This window comes from Amborella trichopoda, chromosome 7 (assembly GCF_054954075.1).
Source record: "Amborella trichopoda isolate Santa Cruz 75 chromosome 7, AtrichopodaSantaCruz75HAP2 v2.0, whole genome shotgun sequence".
Classification (NCBI taxonomy): domain Eukaryota; kingdom Viridiplantae; phylum Streptophyta; class Magnoliopsida; order Amborellales; family Amborellaceae; genus Amborella; species Amborella trichopoda.
The window spans coordinates 5,456,921-5,472,204 of NC_142342.1; the positions used below are offsets into that span (position 1 = coordinate 5,456,921).

Consider the following 15,284-nt stretch of genomic DNA (forward strand, 5'->3'; position numbering starts at 1 on the left):
AGCCGGGCTGTACCGCATTTGTACAATATGCGGTCCGGAGGTATAAAGCATCCATCTTAAAGATTGATGCAAATAGGTGGTCCATTTTAAAACAATTGTAACTAACGGTCCAAATGTTTTCTTCGTATAATTGTTATTTATATTTATCAAAATTTATTTATTTTTCATACTCATGATCTCCATGTTAAAGATTATATATTCTCTAAAATTAGGATCAACTTATATTTACAAAATATATTTATTGCCAATCTCGCATTTCTACATGTGCAATAATAAAAAACTTTCTATGTATTTGGAATTAAAACAATGGCAAGAGGCACCGGAAGTCAAGTTCTTTTAATATAATTTCTTTTAAAAAAACTAGATAAGAAGAAAAGAGTGTAAAAAAGTCAATCCCACAAGAAACATTTGCTAACCAATAAGGAATGAAAGATAAAATGAGCATTGTAATGCTCACTAATTGCTTCTCATATCATACTTAAGTTTTTTGAGGTCTTTTCCATTATTGTAGAATACATATGGAGAATATTATGAGAAAGCGTGGACCAAATTTATGGTACGAAGGACCCCATATTAAGGTTGTGGATTGTGGTCATAGACAAATGGGAGGAAACCTCTATTTAGAGCAAAGCTCCAAACTTTTTGTAGATCAAGCATTGTGTCCCCACATTCGTGTGTCTCCCATCCTTCCAAAGCGTGCAAAATTCCACCAACTCGCCATGCACTCATCACCCTCCTTGGAAGCCAATTCTACATCACATTTACACAAACCATAAGCTAAGATATGACCAGGAAATTTCACTAATGTGAAAAACTTTGAAAATGAGTATAGATTGATGTACTATAATAGAAGATCCAATCCATCTAGAATTCCAAATTAAATGTAACTTGTGCTACAAATGTATATTCTTATAATGGGTTGGCAATGCAGCAAAACATTACTTGGTTTTAGTGCAAATTTGAATGCTTAACCACAAGCTTTTTTAGGTAGGTGGGGGGGGGGGGGGGGTTAAGGAACTGAGATGTGAATTTCTAAATGATTCTCAGCCCTCATAGATCCTCAACTAGATACTGATCTACTATTTTTGTTCAAAACTAAGAACAATAATGCTTGTTTGGTTTTTTGTGACCTCCTTATACTAAAAGTACATAGTTTTATTCTATATATTTCCTTTCATTAATGAAATCAAACGGAAAAATTTTGAAAGATATAAAAGCGTTGAAACCACGTATCTCAACAACATGAGAAAGAATGATCATTATAGGGGTTTTTTTTAATAATATTTTGGCCCATATCTTTCAATCGGAATGTCGGATTTGAGTTTTCTTGGAACATGTGTATTTCTTATTGTCTAATTTAAAATGGTCAAGGTCTTGGGATGCTTTGGTTAAGGGGTTGATAGGATACTCTAATGTGTCTATCGAGGTCTCTTATGGTATATTTTCCAAGGGTTTGGGTTGGAACTTTAGGTTGTTCTAAAGGGTACACAAAGAAATGAGTCGATGGTGGTATTAAGGTCGAAAACTACTAAAGCACGAATAAAATTTGAGAGAAAATTTAAATAGTTACCTCACAAGAGTGCATGTTCTCCATATTGGATGGTACTGTCATGGCAGGGGTGGACAAATAAATGCAGTCCTTGCGCATCATCTTGAGAGGAAACTATGAAAAAGGAATATACAATGTACCCTTGGGTGCATTTTTCTCATCATTCATTCCATCTCCCACTAACCATACCTACAAAAACATTAATCTTTTCAAGCAGTGCTTGATTTGGCTCTATATTTAAGAAGAGTTGTCGTTAAGGCTTTTGTTAGTGTAGTCTTACACATAGAGTATTTCTTTAACATAATTTTTTACACTTAACATCCTTACTCCATAATGTAGTAACTTTATTGGGTAATTAATCAAGAGTAAAATATAATTTTTGATAGAAAGAAAAATATTTAATAATTATAATGGAAAATGACATCACCTATATGAAACAATTATTGATTTTGGACAACTAATAGAATCATTTCTATGACTCTTAATGATGAAAATACACTTAAAAATTTTATAGCACAAAGCAAAAGTACAAGGTGTCCAAAAATGTTGAATACAGTAAAAAAAAATATGGCTAAGAAGCCGTAACAAAACCCTCGTAATATGAACCACATTTTGACTCTATAATTTGGTGAAGTTACAAAAATATGGGTGTTGAGCAATGTTCGAGTTTGGAGCACCCTCTTAGGTTTAAATATAATAGTGTTAATCTATCATGTGGTAAAAACAAGTTCACTTGTGCTCGTGCTATTTGTGTTTGGGCCCTATTTTGCAACATTTTCCAAACAAGCGAGGTCCACAATTGGATAGACGCATACATGTAGCGAAAGTATTCATAGACAAGTGGGATAAAAGAAGCAACATAATTTCTGTCTGTCATTTGAATTTGGGTGCGGTTTGTATAGAACCGAGGCGCTAAACAATCAAAGTAAAGAGCACATTTAAATAGTGTCGAGAAATGTGGTTTCAATATTGAAAATCTTTTGTGATATCCTAAAAATATATTTTTGTCTTTAATTATAAAATTTAAAGCTTCAAAATAGTGTAGATGGAGCATATCTATGACAACTTGAAAATCTTGAAATTGACGGTCCAAAAATGCGTTATAAGATGCACTATTTAAAAAATTTGAAATCCATTTTTTTCTCATGTTCATGCATCTTGATGTCGAGATGAGGATATTTGAACATCAAAACAACCTCTTCTAGTGAAATTTTTTTTGAGGTAGGTTCTAATTTGATTGTTTAGAGAACGAGAGAAAAAATGAGGGGAGATGTTTAATAACAATAATAACAGCAACAACAACAATAATAATAATAATAATAATAATAATGGCGACAACCAGCAATGTTTTGGTTGTTACCTTGCAATAAATTCCAGGAGCATAAATAAGGTTAGCTTGATGTTGTAGGGAGATTCGCATCCTCAAATTTTCAAGCTGATCTGGGCACTCAGTAATAACCTATTTTCCATCATTATAAACAAATTCTTATTAGTCTGTAAATTATAAGAAAAAAAATAAGAAATAAGTAAGACTGCATTTTCCTTAGAAAGGAACAACAAAGAAATTTTATGATAGAGAAAAATTCAATCAATTTACTGAAAATTAAAAAGAAAAGGAAAACAACCAATGCATAAGACTCTATGGGAGAGAGGAAAAATTGACTTACACAAGAGATTTAATTAGATTAGAGAGAAAATCCTGAAGCTATGAATTTAAGATACACAGGATTCAAGATTGAGTGAGAAAGGTTGAAACCTTTGTGCCTCTCTTGCACAAGGCCATGGCAACGGCATAACCCGTTTTTGAAAGGTGACCTTGGATTAAGACTTCATTTGTGTCTCGAGGAATTGAGTTTAGTACGCATGCAGCAGCAAGCATGCATCCATCCACTACCTTCATTTTTCGACCTTTGAGCCTCACAAGATTGAGCTCCCCATTTCCATTGAGAATTTCATCCTGTTTCAATCAATGACATAAGAGAGAGAGAGTGACTTCTCTTCTTCCTCCTCCTTACAAGCCAAAATCATTAATTTTATGGTTTCCTCCAAAAGAGAGACGATCGTTAGAAGGGTTTCGGGATTTATTCATTCCTCTCAGCTACTCTCAAGGTTATTTTTTATAGGCATTGTGACAATGTGAAAGAGAAATGATTGACGGTAGGCGAGGGGTCTTGCCGATGATTAGTCAGAGGGACATCCCTTGGAGCCCAAGAGAAAGTGGATTTCGACTTGCCAAGTCTTTGGATCTAGCCCACTTTTGGTGAATGACAATTATCTTTTATTTTTTTTTTGGTTTTCTCTTGTATTGCTTTAGTTTGTTACCTATTTTGTCGTTGTATTTAACATCGAGCTGACAAATGGAAATGTTCTAGAGTAGGATCCTGGCATTTACTCTAGATCCTGGTATTTGAGGTTCCAAGACCATGAACGAAGGGTTCCTGTGTTTACTACAAATTTTTCATTTATTTTAAATATTTCTCAAATGTTTCAGTGACATTTAAAAAGAATCCTCATTCGTTTGTAAATTCTAACTCATGTATATAGTTCATTCCTTGCTTTCAAATTTTTCTAATTTTTTCCCATAATTCCTCTTTTTGGATATTGCTATTAGTAAAAGGGGACGAAATTATATGTTATGGGAATTAGGCTTAGATTGGTCATCGTGTTGAGGTTATGAAAACTTCTTCCAATTTTGAATATAAACTAACCTAAATAAATAAAAATGAAATATAGTCTAGTATATGTAATTAGTTGGGAACATGTAATTAGGTGGGATAATGTTTGTATAAGGTGTCAACTTTACACTATTGAAGTAAGGTGTACCTCAAAACTATGTTGAAAATGCAATTTCAGGACCAAATATATTATGGCCCCCTAATTATAAAATTTTAAAATTTAAAAAGAGTGACAATCAAGCAGATCTATAAACACTTGAAAGTTTTGAAAATGGACACTCCAAATAATGGTTAAAAGATGAACTATTTTTAGGACCAAAAATCTCTTTTTCTTTTATATGAATCTCAAGGTTGAGATGATTGATTTGACGGTTTGCCAGCATAAAAACAACTTTTTCTAATGGGTTTTTAGGTGCACCTTACTCATACCGTATAAGGTAGACACCTTGTATAAACCTTTTCCAATTAGGTGGGGCAACCTACAAATTTTTTTATTTTAATATTTTCCCATCATCTTTGATTCACGTTGTGAGCAATTCCAGCAAACAAAAAATTCTTTTACACATGAATCCTAAGATCAAGCATCGCTCTAATACATGGTCCAGACTCGTCGGGTTTTTTAGTTGGACAATTTTTTTATCTCAATATCATTTATTCTTTAAAGTAATTCTAGGGATGAGTAATGATATCAAGAAACTTTTAAGTCTTAACTATGATTAAGAAGCAACGGGTTACGGGCCTATAGAAGAAAAAAGATATTGCTAATATTTTTCCTTGTAAGTTGTCCGATTTTATATGTTAGAACGTTCATACACCATATGTTTTTTTTCAATAGAAAAGTATAGAATGAGATTATTTATTTCATTGACCAAGCTTAAAGTTCAAAAGATTTTTTTTCGAATTTTATGACACACACAAACTATCAGATTTCACATTGGATGGTTGTAAGTAATTGTAACCTCCCTATTCCAAAAATGGTCTCAATGCATAGAATCCCTTTTTCTATTACTATATTCATTGTGGATGAATGAGAAGGAACTCACCTGATTTAGAAGCCCTAGACTTAGTACTTTGGCACCTCTTTTTTCTGCCTCAATTATAGCATCCTCTATCAATTTGTTGATTAGTGCGTGTTGCGATTTCAAAGAATACTGGTAGTCAAAAGACAAAGAAAGTTAACAGCCTGTGAAAAATATAATTTACAGTTCCATTACTAGAGATTATGTTTTATAGTAATATCACCTTTCATTATGTGAAATAGTGGTGGTAGCACCCCACACCTTAGTTCACCACATTGTGGTTTTTATTCCTACCATTAACACTACCCAATTAATACCTTGAAAATGCTAACTCTTAATCTACTTGCAAAAATGGGTTAGGGACTGTCTTCCCCACTGAATGAAAAAAAAAAAAAAAGAAAAAAGAAAAAAAAAGAAAATAAAAAAGAAAAGAAAGAAAAAACAATAAATATGCTTTTGCAATGCTCAAACAAATATGGGAATAAATATTCAAATGGATTACGATGGAAAAACTTTCTCAATCAATAGTTCGGTTTACATTGACTTGCAATTGTCTAATATTAAATAGGTATACGATTATATAACCCTTAGGTCTTATAAAAAAAGGAAAAAGTTTATATGGAACCGAGGTTCTAAATGATCAAATTAGAGCCCACCTCAAAAGTTTAACAAGAAGAGATTGTTTTGATGCCCAAATATTTTCAAATTGATAATCTCTAAAACAAGAGGCATGGACATGGAAAAAAAATTGATTTCAAGTTTTAGATATAGTGCATCTTGCAATGTATTTTTGGACCAGCAATTTTCAAGATTTTCAGGTTTCATAGATCTACTTGATCTACACCATTTTTGAAGCATGAAATTTTATAATTAAATATGAACATATATTTTAAGGTGATTAGAAAGATTTCAAATATAGGAATCACATTTCTCGATGTTATTTGAAGGTGCGCTTTACTTTGATTGTTTGTAGCCTTGACTCTACACAAACTGCACCCTATAGAAAATAGTAAAGGCGCACTTCAATATCCTGCCTAAAAACACTCTTATGATGATAGAAACCCCTCAAAATGTTCATTTTGCATTCAATAACAATCGATATGAAAAAAATTAATTTTATGTTGCAAGAATAGTGCATCTTGTAACATATTATCTAGATGGACAATTTTCATGTGTTCATGAATCAATCATATCTGCACCACTTTTGAGCTTCAAGTTACATATTCAGGAGCAGAAAAGATTTTTGGCCCATCATATTACATTAGGTTTCTTAGATTACAAAGAAATTCAATTTTTTGTTTAAAACATAACTTTTATCATTATATTCTTAGCATAAAAGAACTTATAAACAAGATGCATCACCTGGAAGGAAAACCTGGGAATTGCCCATGTTTGAATGTTGAGTTTCTCCAATCTGTTCTTCTCGACAGTAAATGTACGATCGAAAATCCACATTAGCGACATTAATCCAACGGTGATTGGCCAAAGTAACCATAGATACCATTTGGGATCTTGGGGTTGAGCAGCCAAACAGGCAAAACCTAGGCGCATTTGGTAGATAGAGTGAAGGGTAGTTGGATGAGTGAGATGGACAACATCTATGGCCTCCTCTCTCCCCTCTATAGCACTCTCATATACAGCATCTGTAGACATGTCAGCTGTATTGTATATGTAATCATATACTGGCATGAAGAGACAAAAGTTGGTGTGGACTCTTGAGTGATGAAGTGAATGGAACCTGTTATATGAGAATTAAAGAGAGCTCTTCTTGTAACTAAAAGGAAGGGTTAGATCTAATGTAGAAAAACAAAGACCCAATGGAGCCATTGCTATTTTTAAGCAAAGGGATACAATCCAATCAAATTGAACATTTCCTAAGTATACTACTCATATTGTATCTTGGGATTTTATATTATAAGGCTGTTCCTTTATATTACAAGGTCACAATCACCAACAACGGTTAAAAGTAAAATTCGGCTAAGTGCGTACCACAAAGCTCATGAAATTTTTTTCCTGGACTTTTAAGTTTATCAATTGCACACCCCCAGCCTCTTGATTCCAGATCGAATGAGTATGGGTGACGGTGATCGTTTTTTAGCAAGAATAAATAATCTTACTGTATATTTTTCAAGGATTTGCTGAGCATCAACTTGAAATAAAACTTTTTGATCCCTTTTCAAAGAAATTTGGAGCATAAAACGTCCCAATTTGTTTTTTGGGAATACAACACTTCATCATGTCCCAAGAGTAATAACAAAAGTGGATCACAAAGTGACGATTACGCCTCTTCATTACCCAAAAAAAAAAAAAAAAAAAAGCTTTGAGCCAAATGTAATTTACAAAATAAAACTATGGGAGTCTAAATTTTTTCCCCTTAAGTATTAATGACTCATTAGAAAACGACAAGGTGATTAACTCCCTTTTAGTGCCTTTAACAAGCGGGGCCTTGGCCATGCTAGACCTAGCCCTTGCTCGGCCCTGTACCCCTAAGGGCCAGATCAGAACTGGCCAATAATGAAATAAGGGCCGGGCAGGGCTGAGTTAGGCTGGCCCTGTCTTGGCCCTAGGCCCAAACCCATGTTTTTAGGGTCGGGCTTCCTGGCCCATTGCTATCCCTACTCATTTTAAGAAGATGCCTATTTGAACACCATTCAAACTCATAAATTTGTTTTAAGAGGTAAGGAACTTACGATGGAGTATACATGATGTAGTTGAGGAAGGGAAAATGTTGAAAGAGGCACTTTGGGATGAACTCGTAGTTGCAATGCCCCATATTATTCATGAAATCGATATATGTAATATAGGCAGCCAAGGAAATAATAGAGGCGGTCCTTGTGTAGAGCGTTGTTAAAAGTGCTATTGCAAACAGGAAGGAGTATAAGATATGTTCTGCGAAGGGATGCACCACCGCTGCTCAAACAAACATCAAGCATTAGTCTATATGCATTCATGCAAGTGCCAAATTCATGCTCCTAAGGGAGCGCACTGTACGAATGTTACATAACTTGCCGGAGTCTTTTCGGACATACGGTTATTATTGTTTAGGCACATACCGGCTTTTTCATTCTTTGTCGCAAGGTAGTGGAAGTCCAAATTGAGCGAGGTGATTTTGCAGAGAGAGAGAGAGAGAGAGAGAACTTACATGTGATGGGCTCGGTGACCACGGAGGAATGGTGATGGGAGTGATAACGAGAATAAAGGAAGTGGTGGTGAAGTGCCCTGTGTGCCCAATAATATAAGAACTCAACAGGCCCAATGTGGCAAATAATGGTTATGATCACTCCTTTGATGTTCCACAGGGGCAGGTTGGATCCCCCTGGAAAATATAAGCTCCCCAAATAGAACAATATGCCATTGAATATAACCTGGTCATCCCTGCCAAATTCCTTAACAAATAAATTGGTAGCCCTCAACAGATATAGAGTCCTGCAAATGAAAATGTTTTATTTATATTTCCCGTGAGACCACAACTTATATTTGGTCCTGCACACAAATATAAGTTTGAATGACCCCAAAACCCAGAAATCGTCTTTAATGTCATATTTTTACTATAAAATTGATGTCAAGAAATTTCTATTAATCAAATGTCACTCCAAGTTTAACCATGGAATGTCCATTTGGAGAAGTATCCCATCCACATGATGTGGACGGGGCGGGGTGGTAATGGTTAAGATTTCACTAACCTCTATCTAATGAGCACAATTGACTTAATATTTGATTTTTGTTTTTATTAAAGAAAATATTTATTTGAATTTTGAGATGTAGGTTTATTTCTATAAAAATATTAAAACATATGTTAAATAAAATTGAATAAAGCTCCCTAAAATCAATATTTTTATTCAAAATGTTTTTTATTTTTTTATTTAATTTAAAATGAGGCTAAAACCCAAATTTCAAATCAACAACATTTTTAAATAAAAATAAAATTATTGTTAGGCATGAGATAAGGATGTGTGTGTGTGTACACTCTTCATCTCAATAATCAATCCCAAGAAAAAAAAAGTTCAATTTGAAACCTAGATATGGTCAAAATGAGTCCCCTCCAACCACAAATCTTGACCATTCATTTGATGAATTCCAAGATTTTAGCCTTTACAAATTCAAAATCATTTTTTTCTTTTTAACATTGTTCATCTAATGATAATAAAGCTATCTAAAAAAAATAAAAAATAAAAAATCCTTCTAAAGCCAAGATCTAAGTATCTTATCAAAATGGATGACATATTTTAATTGGGTTCAAAAAATACTTTTTAGGTTATGGTTTCAAATTTTTATTTGTTGTGATTATTCATTAGAATGAAAAAAGTTTATATTTTAAAATTTGGATGAAAAAAATGGCCCTAACATAGTTTTTGAAGATTGTTGCATTATATATATATATATATATATATGGGTGCAATTGACATACAAATGCATCCGTAGGTGTAAAGGTTAGGTGCACCTTCAAATTTTATCATTGTATATAATTTTGATGTAAAATGTTCTTAGGATTATCTCAAAATCTATTTTTATATCTAATTATAAAATTTTAAATTTAAAAAATGGTTAAAATCATGTAGTTCTATAAACATATGAAAATCTTGAAAATGGACGGTGTAAATAATATGTTGTAAAATGCACTATTTCTGAGACTTAAAATCTTTTTATTTTTCATAGTCATGCATTTCGATATCGAGATGATCAATCAAAGGGTTTTTCAACATTAAAACTACCTTTTTCGATGGAGTTTTGAGGGGCATCCGTAGTTCTACATTAACCATTAAAGTTGGCACGGATCTCTAGAAAATTTATCACGTGGGTGTGGGACTATATTTTTTTTATAGATCTGCATCAAATTTAATGGTGATCCTTTGAGGTCTTACATACATGGATGGGGGAGGGTCCTATAGGATCATATATATATATATATATATATATATATATATATATATATATATATATATATATATATATATATATATATATATATATATAACTCTTTCTAACGCCTATAGACGAAAATGAACAGTGATTTCACCTACCCTCATGACCATCCAAACTTTATCGCATGGTCACAGTTGTTTGGTAGTGTTTTAATTTTCATTGTTTTTCTAAAAATCCAAATTACTTGAAATTTAGAACGTGTGTACATCTTAGTGAGGCGCACCTAATACAAATATGAAAAAAAATAATTGGTAAAATATAAATTGACCAAAATACCCCTGAAAATTTATTGGGGTATTTTGGTCAATTAATATTTTAAGAATTATTTTTTTTCATATTTTTATTTGATGCGCCTCACTAAGATGTACACACGTTTTAAATTTCAGATAATTCTAGTTGGAAAGAGAGTGCAGAGACGTCAAGTAGAAAGTCGAGGTTGTGGGGGAGAGAGAGAGTTAGAGAGAAATAGAGGGTGCTTGGAGAGAGAATGCAGAGAGGCTAAGTGGCAAGTCAATTGGTTTGGGTGGAGGAGAGAGAGTTTTAGAGAGAAATAGAGGGTTCTTGGAGAGAGAGATAGGGGAGGCCAGGTGGAAAGGCAATTGGTTTGGGTGGGGAAGAGAGAGTTAAAGAGAGTTAGAGGATGAAAACATTTTAGAGAGAGAGGAAGACATTAGTTGCCCATCTCGCGTACTTCGCTAAACATTCCCTCTTGGCAGCACACAAGCCTGACATGGCATTAATTTCCATGGGGCGCATACGTTTTTTAATGCTAACCCAAGCGGCCGCCCATCCTGCCATTGAAACAATGCTTGGATAATCCAGGCCATTGGCACAGTATGCAAGATGGAGTACCAAATTCTTTTATTATCGAGTAATTTATCATTGTACTCAACAATTTTAGACACTTCTATACTATTGTTTTGTATATGGAGAATTTTTTAATAAGCAGATAGGAAAATATACAATGAAACTATTTACTTAGAGAAATAAGGAGGTTACAATTATTCTTATCCCTTGGATTTTAAATTGGTTGATTATAAGAGTGTCATTGAAAAGACTTAAAGTTCAAAAAATAATAATTTCTCAGACTTCGTGGCTAGCCGAAGCCATCCAATTTAAAATCCTTGTAACAAAGATAAAATGGTGTCATTGTATACAATCCATAAACAGATACTAAAACCATGATATTGAATTTGAAATGTTTGCTTACCAGTTTCTTTCTCTGTCAACCTGCTGAAACTCAAGGCCCTTGCTGAGTATTATATGTTTGCTCCTCGCAGTTTGGAAGCGGGAGAGAGAGATCCATAACTGGGCATGAGCCAGTCTGGATAACATGAGTGGAAGCATGAGGAAATTGGACAAATCCCTGTTCTTCTCTCCTCCTAAGAAGAAGCAATAGCAGCTTTGCAGCACCCATGGAGCCAGAACCACGTACTTTGCAAAAGAAACAAAAAGAAGAAAAGAAAAAAGAAACATCGACATATCAGACTTCTCGGAACCTCTTACTGTAATAACTAAATGATAAAAGCTCTTAGAATAATGCTTTTAGAGTCGCCTAGAGCCAGCTACTGGGCCCTGTCCCAATGCGAATTATTCGAGCGAGTCTGAGTGGGCTGGCTCGGGTATTGTAGAGGGCCACGAAGCTCTTGATTTTTTTTAAAAAATAAAATAAAATACTAATGGTGAAACAAAGCCGAAAAAAGACAAAAAATATCCAAATAAGCTTGAAACTATAGTTAAAATATGGATTAAAAAATTGATTTATAGTTGCTGTCATTTTTAAAAAAGAAAATATAAAAGTAGGGTATATGGTAAGAAAAATTCACCAATCTTGTACAAAAAATCCAAACTACATATAAAAATTTTTACAGGTCAATTTTATTTTTTAAATAGTTTGTAATGTTTTCTTTTGTTTTTCTTCTTATATACCTTGTGTTATAGGGAAAGGTTTCTATACTTCCCCGACATCGTCGAAGATCTATGCTTCCCCTACCATCCAGCCGTCCAATTTTGATCAAGTGAACCACTTACCATTTGATCTTAAATCCGACGCGTTAGAGTATTTTATTTTTAAATTTTTTAATACAAATTGTATGAATATGAAATTTGGTACGTGTTATCTTATCATTGGGGTGCACCTTTAAAAAATATTAAAAATAATTTTTCAATAAAATGTAATGACAAAAATACCTTTTGAATCTTTCAAGGGTATTTTAGTCATTTTATTGGAGTTATTGTTTTTATATATTTTAAATTGTGAGTTTAATAGAGTATTGGACGCCTAAACTTTGGTGTCAAAATAATTTATATAAAAAAATTTAAAATAAAATAATGTAGCTACTTGACATTGTGATTGACTCTCTATTAAGAATGGACGATTAGATAAGGAGAAACATAAAAAGCTTGCCCTGTGTTATATAGGGGTAAACGGAGTAACTCTATTCGCCAAGGCGGTGAGTACGTGTATGTGTGGACTCGAGTCTAAAAACACCACTTTTAATGGTCATTTTAGACATCTCTTTTTTTATCGGTTGTTATAGTAAAATTAGACCATACTTGTACCCGATTGGTTTGACATGTTACTATTCATGAACAGGTGACAAAATGAAACCCCACTTATCAAGAAAATGTCCCTGATAGGCACTATTTAGGCCTTTGGTCAAAGAAAAATGCCTTTCATTATCACGAAAAAAGAAAAAGGAAAAAAGAGATTATGGTCCGGCTTATAAGATAATCAAAGTGCACCTCAACGATTGCCCAAAAATCCAAGTAAACATAAAGATTAGACATGGCTACTTAGCTGCGTTAGTGAAAATTATGGTTAAGCAGTTTTATCAAGGATATTTTTGATAATTATGGACGCTTTAATATATTAAATTAATGTATTATTTATCATGGAATACATTTTTTGCACTTGGTAAATATATTGACAACGAAAGACAAATATGTTAAATTTTTTATAAGTCACAATGTTGACAATCCTTTCTAATATATATAAAAATTAGAATAACAAAATATTATTATCAACTTAATGGCGCTATGTTACATATCTATTACCAATTTCTTAATAATTGCTCATCATTTTACTTACTAAGATTGGAGCTATTTTTAGGTAACTTACATGTTTTTGGGTCAATATTTGAATATGTTTTTGGGCCGAATTTTTCTGGTTCACTCATTGAGATTCAAATCTTATGTTATGGCATTTAAAAGCAACATGAAAGGAAGCATACTCTACTATGACGTAGAAATATAAAGCTATCATTGTATTTTTTAGGGCATGTATAGATGCACACACTACAACTAATAATTTACTATTTAAATATAATTTTCTATAATGAGTCGTCTGTTGTTTGGCATTGTCTATTATAAAATTGTTTGAGATAAACTTATAGGCATTTTTATATATGACCTTATCTTTTTGAAAATTATTTTTAATTTATTCAGAATAATTTGCTGAAACTCACATAAATTAAGTCAGAATAGCCAAAATTAATTGCAAATAAGATAATCTATTCGAGATAAAAACAATTGTCAGCCATGCCTTTTAGTTTTAACCAAATCTTTATTAACTGTACACTCTCCTTGCTCATGTGATCTCCTTAGCACAGCTCCCTCTCACTCTCTATTTCTCTCTCACTCTTTATCAAGTTTGAACTATTTTCTACATGTATATTTTGACGATGGTGCGGTTTGTATTGAGCTAAGGCGCTAAAAATTAAAGTAAAGCACACCTTCAAATAGTGTTGAGAAATATCGTTTCAATACTGGAAGTATTTGTGATAGTCTTAAAATATATTTTTATCTCTAATTATAAAATTTAAAGCTTCAAAAATAGTGTAGATAGAGCAGATCTATGAAAATTTGAAAATCTTGAAAATTAACTGTCCAAAAATGCATTACAAGATGCAAAATCTATTTTTTTTTTCTCATGTACATGCATCTTGAGGTCGAGATGATCGATTTGAGGATACTTGGATATCAAAACAACCTATTCTAGTCAAATTTTTGAGATGCGCCCTAATTTAATTGTTTAGAGCCTCGCACTTGCATAACAAAAATGGGTAAGGGCCTATTTTCCCTATTAATTACCCCCAAAAATATATATATATATATATATATATGAAAAGAGAGAGTTAAAGTATATACCAGTGCGTTTTGTACAAGGGAGAGAGAGAGGAATACCTTGAACTTTCCAAGCTTCTCCCAAGGCCATTGTGTGAGAGGACCAGGGTTGAATGCCATTTTCCCTGGACTGATCCTTTGCTTGTTGGGCACATAACATTTTCTTTTTTGATTGAGGGGTATTTAAAGTTGCCTGCTTTCGATTTGGACCTAAGTATTTGGTAACGGAGCATGTTCCTAATAAATTAATAGAAAATGTACCGAAAATACCTAGTGGGCTGATAGATATAGTGGTCCCCTTTCCCAATTTTTCTACGTAATAAGGACACCCAATTACTGGAATTCCATCCATTATTGTGTATATATTTGGGTAGATCCACAACAGGTCACTACAAAGATAAATAGAACAAAACATTTCAATGATATATAATTATGTGGTCCATCCCAAACGGGTACATCAACGGTCTCGGCAAGTAGAAATGTATAATCTCAACAAAAACTATAATCTTAAGTTTCAAGCAGTGCCTATGACTCAACCGCGCCCACTCCGCCTAACTATGAGTTTGGGGGAGAGTTTGGTACCAATTGTTCCCTATAAAAAAAAAAAAACCCCAATAAAATTTAAAAAAATGTTAAAAATCCAAAAAAATTAGAAATCAAATATTACAAAAAAGAAAAAAAAAATATCCCGACTCATGAAACTATGGGTTTTACTCCTTTTTCGACCACTTTCCAATCACCTGGATCTTTTTCTAGAGATTTTCTACCCCATCTTTCATTTTTTTTAGCGTTCTTTACGATTGGTTTTCCCAAATTTAGGCGAGAATGAATCAATCCTTTCTTGTAACATATTCACTAATTCTAGCGATACTATCCCTCGAGTTCTATCTCCCTCCTTGACACCCCTTCGCATGACCTCAAAAGGACTTCGAAGTTTCAGTATTATATTTTTATTGACCCTCTTGTACAGAGATCATTGTAGTTGAAGTTTCA

General features: G+C 33.1%; 1 protein-coding gene across 2 annotated transcripts; it reads right to left on the reverse strand.

The window, feature by feature from the left end:
- Positions 1-426: 426 nt before the first annotated feature.
- On the reverse strand, positions 427-14,503 carry LOC18447310 (very-long-chain aldehyde decarbonylase GL1-5). Of its 2 annotated transcripts, XR_002283227.2 has the most exons (10): positions 14,352-14,503; positions 11,377-11,600; positions 8,386-8,618; positions 7,934-8,153; positions 6,606-6,981; positions 5,268-5,375; positions 3,306-3,506; positions 2,910-3,008; positions 1,571-1,738; positions 427-750 (listed from the first exon to the last, which is right to left on the reverse strand). XR_002283227.2 is itself a non-coding variant. In XM_020675314.2 (9 exons), the coding sequence occupies exons 1-9, from the start codon at positions 14,409-14,411 to the stop codon at positions 574-576; spliced, it is 1,698 nt and encodes a 565-aa protein (XP_020530973.2). In that variant the 5' UTR covers positions 14,412-14,503; the 3' UTR covers positions 427-573. The 2 variants fall into 2 exon arrangements, 1 of the variants encoding a protein (XP_020530973.2); XM_020675314.2 differs by lacking the exon at positions 1,571-1,738.
- Between the last annotated feature and the right edge of the window lie 781 nt (positions 14,504-15,284).